Consider the following 10584-nt stretch of genomic DNA (forward strand, 5'->3'; position numbering starts at 1 on the left):
AATATAATCACACATGATGTAATGTGCAAAATGAAAATTCTACATTAATGGAGAGCATTGTTTCAAGATAATTATGAACCCAAAAAATCATAAGATTTAGATTTTGTAAAAGCATGCATATCCCCAGTGCAGATCAATATATCCAAGTCCCAACAGTTCAAATACTTTTATAAATTTTAAAATTTCAGCTATAATGACCTGCAAATCTACTATCATCAACATATACATACATTCCCTTCTAAATTTCATGTGTGTACCTCAAGTGGCTTTTGCTTATCTGTGCTAACAAGGTTTTTGTCCAAAAAAGTACAAGTCCTAAAAACTTCAACTGTCATAATCAACAATTATATCATTCATCTCTTTACCACATATAAAATAAACTGTAACTGAAGCTATCTTAACTGTGAAATCTAAACTTCTGTTCTAACTGGCATCCTTTTTTGCAATTTTTATCTTATTTTAATTTTTAATCTTATTAAAAATTGAACTTAAAACTGGTACTGTATAACCAGTAATGTGCTGACACATCATTAAGGTACCTGCATACATACATAAATGCATACATGCATGCATACATACATACATGTATGCACACAAACACACGTATGCATGCATGCATGCACACATACATACACACATACATACATACATACATCCATCCATCCATCCATCCATACATACATACATACCTTAAATCTTCAAGGGCAATCAGACATTTTGCCATACACCAGGATACCAAAATATGAATCTACTGTTTGTAATATATACTCATTAAAAAATGTTTTGAGGTTTCCATAGGTCTCACAGGTAATAGAATCAAACATTAAGTTTATGAATTGCTATGAATTTTCCCACAATATTTTTTTAGTCTTTTGTTCTGCTGAGCACACAGTACTCCTATTAATGATCATGATGTTGCCACATTTGCAATATGCTAAATTCATTCACTTCAAGTTCATCAGTTTAATGACAGTTGTTGTTGTTGTGGGGTTTAATGCCACTTTTCAGCAAACGATAGGCTATGCATGGTGGCCCGTATTAATGGTGGAGGAAGAACTCTGGAAAGCCCCGGATGAACCACTTACCCACAAGAAGCAACTGGCAAGCTTTCTCACATACCCACATTGGCCGAATCCTAGACTTGAATCCAAGCAGAGAGAGGTTAGATGGCAGTGATCCGTAACGGAGAGCGCTTTATAGACCACTCGGCCACTCTGGGCCCCACCAACAATATTGTAAAAAGATGTTAATTCTTCTAACTTTGCATTGTATTAAAAAACAGCTGCTGCTCTGAGAAATGTCTACCCTTACGTTGCAAATGTTTCTCAGTTCTATCCTCAGATTTAATAAACAAAGTTGATTCCTCGATCTTTTTAATAGCCAAATAGCAAGTCCCTCCACCTAAACATGTTGCTTAAAACAAAAATAATTCCATGGACCATATTTTTGAAACTCTGTAGCTGAAATGGATTTTAGCCATGTTTGGTATTTTAGACGAATTACATTGTGGAATATCTCTTGGGAATCAAACATGAGAGAAAGTTTTCTCCTAATACGGGGCATTTCTAACCATGCTGTAATCTTCACCTGTCACACTGACTCATTTTTACATTGTCTTGATTTTTATAACTTTAAATACGAGATTTCATTAGTGAAGGACTCTCTCTCTCTCTATATCCAATCATATAATAAATGATTCTCTCTCTCCCTCTCTCTCTCTCTCTCTCTCTCTCTCTCTCTCTCTCTCTCTCTCTCTCTTTCTTTCATGTTTGATATCACTTTGCACACCAGCTTCATCTGAGAACTCACTGTCAAACATTCTGTCCAAGATATTGTTGTCCTCCAAAGCTAATTCTAACTGCTTGGATTAGATACCATGAAATGCATACAAAATGACCTTCACCACTTATGGTAATCTCCCATTATCCTCAGCAGTAAAAGCGGCTAGTTTCACCAAATATGACTGCAATTCTTAAAACTGCAAACGTGTGTTGGAATTTTTTATAATTTAAATAAATCATTCTGGATATTTTATAGTTGACTATTATTTCATATTTCAAGTTGTAAAATTAGTTCCAGGCTGGGTGAACAATACATATCTGTATTGTATGCCCGATCAGCTAGGTAAATTTAAATGGTTATGTAAACAATTATATTTGTATTAATCACCATTAACCTGTGACATATACAAACATTTTGTAAAAAAGGAAAGTTAATTTGTTTAACTATTTTGTCATAAATAATGAAAACACAATGTTCATATCATTCAAGTCCTAACAAGATTCCTCAGGAATTTCTGTGCATTCCTTACTCACAGAAACTGCAGACATACAGGAATGGTGAAAAAATGTTGTCACAGGTACATACCACCGGAAAAAATATTGTAAACTGGTATACCAAAAATACTGCATACTTCTACATATAAACATTCCTACATCTCATTTGTCTGCCTCAAGTGAATTTTGATTCAACTGTGCTAATAAAGCTTCTATCCCAATAGGTAAAAAAAACAAGGAGATGTTAAAAAATGTGTTTAAAAACCAATGAAAATGATGTCATGGCCTAAAGCTGTAATCAGGTCATGAACATCTGCATACAAATCTGCCTGTCAAATTTAATTTATCCACAGTGCTCTCAACTGATTTCAAAACCATTTGACCGTTGACCCCATTATCTCAACATTCAAAATGAAAATCTCTAGTCAAACGTGAAATCTCAAAAGTCATTTGTTTTTTTTTAGCAAAAAGCACATAGCAGGGATTGTTTGTTATTTGTGGGGCAAGCTGATTTTTAAGATTCCTTGTCTAATTTTGAATAAAGAGGAACGCTTGTACAGTAGTTTGTAAGAAAAAGATATCCAATCTGTGAGACTTACATAGCTATTGCTGATCTTTGTACATGTGTTTCTCATTGTAATTATGTAGGAATGCATGTATAATTGGTATAATAAACAGAAAAAGAATCATTTACTTTCTTATCATTTTAACTTCTCAACACATTCTATTTTTGACACATCAAATTATTTTAAATGGAAATATGTACCCATACAACTACTGTATGAAAGTTATATATGGATCAAATTTCTCATTTCAGTATTATAATGAATTTCGTCTGACCATGCAACAAGCTAATGGTAGTAATGCATCAAACAACATGAACAACATGTCAGGTGATCAACATGAGTCATTGATTATGACAGTTGGATATTGCTGAAAATTTTGAATTTGTAAGATATTTATGCTCTGAGTATAAGAAATTACCAATAGATCAAGGTATATCCAGTTTTATCAAGGTGAATATCTCAAGTGATGGCTCTAAGTACTAAGAAGTCATCTTTCAACAGAACATGTCTGTTTTTTCCTCCCAATTTTATTCTTTATAAGTTAGCAAAAAACCCATGCTGCATCAAAGTTTGTCATTGATGGACTTTGTGATTTAAGTTCACAAATACATCTTATATAACAAAATTATTCCATCTCATTAGTCAATCTTAAGTAATTCAAAAGCACAAAATATTTCCCTGAGCATAATGTCCCATAAATTCTTACTGCATGATAAAATTAAAACACCCACATGTATCTGAAGCAAATTAATCGCCAATAAAACAAAGTTTGTAAATACTGACAAACGACTTCATGTTTTTTTCCATTTTGTGTAAATGATTATAATTTAATGGGCAATCAAACAAAAGCCAATATCTGATCAATTGTTAATCCAATCAAATCATAAAAGATTCCCTCTTTCTCTATCATTAAACATGCATGCTAACTTGTGACTGCAGATTTGAACTGTTAAAATCAAGTCCTAACAGTGTATCCCCTAGGGGTGCAAGACTGAGAGTCAAAAATCACCTTGGTGTCAAAACTGGGGGTCAGACTGAGTTAAAAACAAACTTTGGTATCAAAACTGGGGGTCAAATTAAAAATTTGGGGGTCTCTGAAGTGCAAATGAGGGTAAAGGGAAACACTGCCTAGGCATCATAAATTACAACAAAATAGGGCATAGTTTATTTGCCAATCAATTGCTTGTACTTATATACACACTGTACAACATAGTTTCTTTGCAGGATGTCAAAAGGGCAGTCCTTTTCACAAGATAAATGCAATGATAAGGATTAACTGTTAATTTGTCACATTGGCCTTATGCCTGTGTACTTAAGTCAAACCTTTAGCAGTTTAACCACAAGCTGACCAGATTATGAAAATTCTGGGGCTTGTCCTTGGGTGAAAATAAGGCAGGGAATAATGGTGCATCCCATGGGCGCTAGCACATTAGGGCAAGGGGGTGGGGGCAATAGTCATCTCCCCCAATTTCACCCCAATGCAGTGAGGGCAATAGTCACCTCCCCCAATTTAACCTTTAAACATGTTCTGGCCTAGATCCATAAAATTTCTTGGCTGACCACTGCATTTTCCCCCCACCTAAAAAACGTTTCTGTGGGTGCCTATGGCGCATCCTTTAAGAATTTCACTCTTATTGGACCTGAAAGATCAGTCAATATTTATTTATCAGTCAATATTTATTTAAACTGGTGCTTAAAAAATGCAGCCAAAAAGTTCCCTACTTTATCTCCCAATCTCACAATTTTATTTATTATTCTCCCTACCTGGCTTTTAAAAAAGTTGACAAGTATGCCGGACTCCAATTTCCACAAGCCCAAAATTTCGCCATTTTTAATATTGTCACACAATGTTGCAACAGCTACAATTCCAATATAAATTTAATAAAAATTAATTATACTCGAACACTATTCCCATAACTGAAATGATCGTGCTTTGCATTCTATTTATGCAGTAAAATCTTACTTCAAAGAAACATTGCCGCTGTTCAAAAACTTGTCAAAAATATAATACATAGCAGCTTAAACATTCTCATTCAGGGCAATAATATGTAATAATAATAACTTTTGTTTTTGTACATGCATCTATCATCTCTTTAATTTATCTATAATGGGTTGTTTCACTTCCTGATCCTATCTATGCAAATTAGCACAATGGATTCACCCACTGCAACCTTCAACACATTTCACTACTATTGTCAGCCAGTTAATGTGAAAATTTGATTTTATACCTGACCTCTTTTCCTTTAATTGCCGCTATATAAACTGCCCAAGGGATAGTTTTCTATCAGTTCCAATCATTACAGATTACTGTTAATAGATACTACATGTAACAAGCATAGGCTGGAAGGGGTTTTTCTGGTGCTTTTTACTATTTTTTGTTTTTACTGTCTCTAAAGATTACTGAAAATTGTTTTTTCCATGACCATGTCAGTGGGTTTGGGAGTACAAAATCGTATTTTTAGCAAAGCTTCCATCTGATTAAAATCCGATCTCAATTTCATGTAGGCCAGTGGTAATCTGATTTAGATTGTGCCATGTTATTGCATGTATGTCGACATCTTGAAAGTACATTTATTCATTTCATCAACGCGATCAAGGTTTAATCAGGCAAAAAAAATCTGGGGACAAGACCAATAGGCACCTCACTTGGAATACAGGATGGGCCCAAACTAAAATCAGAGGATCCTGGGCATCAGGCGATTGGAATTTTTGAGCACGGCATTCGGTAAATTTGTTATGGACAACATGCAATCACTAGGAAATCATGCTAGGAGCAAATCAAGGATAATTAAGAATGAAGTTCAAGCCCAAAACCAATGTGTATCATAAAAATGCACAGGCTGGAATTTCCATTTGCTATAGAAATGGGTCAGATTTAAGTTCCATGCATCAAAACGCAATGGTATTCATCTATTATAAACCCTGGTCTAGGCAAATTGTTGCTATTAAGCTTCATGGGACAGACAGACAGGAGAAAATCAAAATAACTCTTCTCTATACAATGGAGGCATAAAACACAAACTTCACTCCACTTCTGCTATACCACTAAAGTATACAAAACTGGCAAGACATAAGCTATATGATGTCAATACTTGCAGGATTGTTCTTGATGGCCAACAACTTACCAATAAAGACAGCCCAATGTGAGTAGAGACCTCGAGGGAACTCTATAGTGTCACCAACCTCCAATTCCTGAAATACCTTTTTATTATGGGCCATTATAGCTTCATCAGCCATAATATTTCAAGCATCTTTTAGTGTCAAACCAGCAGTAAATCAAAATTTGAACAGTGGTGCTTGCCAAACATTATATCATATTTTTCCAATGATCTGTGTCCCATGGATGGTTGCATGCAATCTCTCCCTTTAAACCTGTTGAAAAAAGAAATATGAAAAAGATATAGTTCAACCGATAAGACACAACCCTCTTTGGCCTTGCACACACCAGCACATACAAGTTGATATCACCAACATTCCTTCATTCACATCATGCACAGGTCATCTTACATTGTCACTTTAAATGGATTGGTTACTACCAGTAAAAATGTACATTAAAATACAGATATAGGTCTATGAATAATGAGAACTGATCACATTTAAACATCACAATGCACATTTGCTATAGGGCATAGCTACCTATATATATTATATAATCATCCAGAAAGTGACCAACATGTACTGTAAGATGACATCCCAGTTCCTTGCATAAGTCGGGGTTCATTATCCCCACATAATTATGGGAGAAATGATTAATCAATATACTGATACTTCTTCCATATCAATACCCATGCAGATATGAGGTGATTAATCAATACAAAATGATACTTACCCAATGCAAGTTATTTTAATTTTCCACAATAGTGAATAATTATTAGTCATTTGCCTTTTAAATGTTTTAAAGTGAGAATTCATAGAAGTGGCTAGGAAGCAGGTTGCAAACCTCACAAGTTATAGGACTCATGGTACTAATTAGCTCCACAGCATCAATATACAGTATTAAGATCCATAACTTTAAATTTCTCAAACCTAAATTTATCAGTACAGACATATCCTTGATGACAGCTTCTATGGTGAGAAAACCATAAGCCACAGCATTTTCTTCATTACTATGACTATATATCGAGAGAGAATGAATTGGAAAGGAAGAGGATAAGTTAGAAGAGCTTAGATAAAAGAAACTTAGTGCACCATTAGACAGTTCTTAGTCCTACATGTAAGACATAGCACATGATGATTTCGCTTGACTCCCACAACATAAACCGCCATGTCGGCCTATTCTGCACGTCGGGTAATTCTGCGCAATGATATGTCATTTCTGTAAACATTTGATCACGTGCTATTTTGGGTCAAAAATCCATTTTGTATCCAGAAAGAATTGTACATTAAGAAAAGTGGTATTCATAAAGTGTACAAATAAAATATCCCACATTTAGACTCAAAATGAACTTAAAAATGTGATTTCTAAATGGCAACGTGAAGACCCACTCCATATTCTTGAACCAGTAACCCAGAAAATTTGATTTAGTATGCATCTTTTAGAATCATACAAATAAATACATTATATAGAAGATGGAAATGTGTACCTTAAAACAAAACTGTATTTTAATCCAAGTTTCCAAGTTTGCAAGAAGTTGTCCCACACGTACAAATCGTCTGCTACCAAACGTGTCTACTTGCCACTAGAACATAAATTCTCAACAAATTCCCTGGCAAATAGTCTGTTTCTAAATTATGTAGTAATTTTCCCCATCAACAAGAAGTTGTAAACACATTACATCCTATTCATTGTTGTTTCTCTTCCATGAATAGCTTAATTTTCATAAAATGTTGAACTTTACTAACTTTTTTACAAGATCTGTTTAGTTTGCTTAATATCTCGTCATTTATTGGCATTTTTATGTTGAATTTGTAAAACTAGTATAAACCTGACCTAATTACTCGACTGAACTGCTGACAGAAACAGTCCAAAGTAATATATTTCATTTCTATAGCAAGATGGATAAACATTACATGTTTTCAAAGCTATGAGCAGAATAGGAAGACATACTGCGAGTCAGGAAAACAGGGAGGTGGTATCCCCCCCCCCCGCCCCCGTGTCCAAAATTAGTACTATTCTGAACAGAATATTCTGGTGACAATTGCATCTTTTCAAATGGTAAGCATTGCTGTATTTTATTTTTGTCAATCTCTCGAATTCGGCATGCGTTTTGCTTCAATAATGGAAACGAAAACCTTAGGTGTGCAGAAATGCCCGACAGCAGTGAATATCAGCGTCAGGTCTTACATGTAGGACTAGACAGTTCTCTGCAAAGCATATAGCTAAACATTTGTTCTTTGTTGTTGTTTGGGGTTTAACGCCATTTTTCAGCGTACGATAGGCTTTACACGGCGGCCAGTGTAGCTGGTGGAGGAAAACCCCTGTAAAAACCACCGATCCACCGCATGCCACAGGCAAGCTTTCTAACATTACCATAATGCCCGAGCCTAAGACTTGAGGTGAGGTAACAGTAATTAGGGTCTAGGTAAACGCAAGCGCTTTAGACCCTAGTCGTTCAATGTAAGACATAGCACATGGTTTTGTTCCAGAACAAAAATACCGGGTAATGGGTATTACGACGTAATTTACGTTGTAGGACTATTCAGACCCTAACTTTAGCCAGCCTGGGCACCACTAAATTGTATTGGAGGTGAACAGGAAATTACTGTATACGTCGCAGTACTAAACAAGAATTGAATAATAAATAACAGACAATAATTTACCTGCTAAATTAAACTATCTCACTTATTTACTGATCATGCATATCCAATCCTGTATTCAAGAAATATTTGTCAACACAGATGTTGGGCAACAATTTGGAATAAGCCATTTTTTGAAATCTCAATAGTTGCGCTCCTTCTCGAGAAACTGCATGATCGGATCTTCTTTCTTTTTAAAGTCCGATCAGAAGGCTTATATATTTTCATCTGTGTGTGTGTGTGTGTGTGTGTGTGTGTGTGTGTGCTTTGAGTTGAAATTATTAGTACTTATCTCAACATTTCATTATCTGGTACATGTTATCAAAGACCTGTTATTCACCCATTTAATCTAATGTATTTTTCTACATTATGGCAAAGTTTTTAAAAAATATTATATATTTTAGATGATTTATTGACTCATTTATATGTAACCGCTAATATTATGTTATTGTATTATATTTGTAACAATTGTAGTTTGATTATATTGCTGAAAAGAAGACTGAATCAAAACAGTTTTAGAATTTTGCACTAAACATTGTGTGAACTAGACACTAAGGAAAATCTTACAGATTGAAGGGGGGGGGGGGGGGGCGAGTGGCCGAGTGGTCTAAAGCGCTCTCCGTTACGGATTATTGCCATTTCACCTCCTTCTGCGTGGGTTCGAGTCTCGGATTCGGCCAATGTGGGTATGTGAGAAAGCTTGCCAGTAGCTTCTCGAGGGTCGTTGGTTCTTTCCGGGGATTTCCCGGGTTCTTCCTCCACCATTACTACTGGCCGCCATGTGTAGCCTATCGTGTGCTGGAAAATGGCGTTAAACCTTACTACTACAACAACAACAACAACATATTGAAGGGGTATGTTTCACAGCCATGAAGACTACTTTTAGCTGTTAGATGACAAATGAAGGGACTCGTCGGAATTTAGTCCTAAAAGAATATTTTGAAAATCGGAAAGATCTAAAGGGATCATTACTCTCACCCTGAGGATATTGTGAAGATACGAAAAAGTATGTAAAAATTCCTGTTATAAGTCCTTAGAGCCATGTGTCAGTTATGAAGCATTTTCCACGTTGTTTATCCACACATGTCTTTACCTTTAGCAATCTAAGGATCAAAACAATATTTTTGAAACATTCAAGGTCTAAAGGGGCTGTTATTGTCGCCCCCATACAGCCATATTTCACAGAATTTATGAAGGTTATTTCAAAGTTGCTGCATGCTGCCTACCTTGGGCATCCGCACACAGGGGCAAGGTGGAGCATCCCCCCCCCCCATTCTTCTCTAAACATTTTTTGATCTACATCCGTAAGACTTAATTGCATACCACTACATGTTTGTCCACCCCCTCTCCTGAAAATAATTCTGCATACCTGCAATTTTCGTAATTAAGTCATCGGAAGACTAGTTTAAATCATTTCACACTACGTTATTTGGTTCATGTAATTCTGGAGTGACGGCCTCGCATAGAGAGTACCTTTGTATCTGATTATTATTGAAACCATATAATTCCTAGAGAACCCATCATTTACACCTGGTAGAACATGTACTAGAGAACAGTTCTACGTACTGATTAATCTTGGCATATCGTTCTTTTCTTGTCAGTGGGTCGGGTTTTATATTTGGTTGCAATGGAAGCCAAATGGTTGCTAGGGAATCTAATAAAGTCAAGTTTGGAGATTTAAAAAATGTAAATGTTGATGGACAATTTATAAACAATTGATTTAGGACCATACCATAAGACATATAATGCCTATATATAATAACTCTATGCCATATGCAGATATGGCCTTAACCCAGATTGACTGCAAAAGTATCAATGTGTCGACCAAAAATTACGTTAGGGAAAATGAAGTGCAAAACTAAAATATGTTTATAGCAGGTATTTTACCTTTAAGCTTCTAAATCCCAAATCAATAGCTTCAGTTACCTCTATCCTGTTATCAATTACTGATATCCAGTTGCTGCAAGTATTTCAGAAGATTCTGAGATTTATCATTCTGACACCAA

The 10584-nt window shown here is 35.4% G+C and overlaps 1 protein-coding gene across 1 annotated transcript in view; it reads right to left on the bottom strand.

Annotated features, from left to right (window-relative positions):
• The window catches only part of LOC149778426 (phospholipase A and acyltransferase 3-like), a 34453-nt gene extending 25752 nt beyond the window's left edge, over nucleotides 1-8701 (bottom strand). Inside the window, exons 1-2 of the mRNA XM_089939251.1 lie at nucleotides 8603-8701; nucleotides 5968-6214 (exon numbers count right to left, since the gene is read on the bottom strand). Of these exons, the coding sequence (XP_089795377.1) occupies nucleotides 5968-6079 (112 nt within the window). The 5' untranslated portion in view covers nucleotides 6080-6214; nucleotides 8603-8701. The remainder of the gene's footprint in view (nucleotides 1-5967; nucleotides 6215-8602) is intronic.
• Nucleotides 8702-10584: the final 1883 nt, after the last annotated feature.

This window comes from Sinohyriopsis cumingii, chromosome 17, assembly GCF_028554795.1.
Source record: "Sinohyriopsis cumingii isolate HCF-2022 chromosome 17, ASM2855479v2, whole genome shotgun sequence".
NCBI lineage: Eukaryota > Metazoa > Mollusca > Bivalvia > Unionida > Unionidae > Sinohyriopsis > Sinohyriopsis cumingii.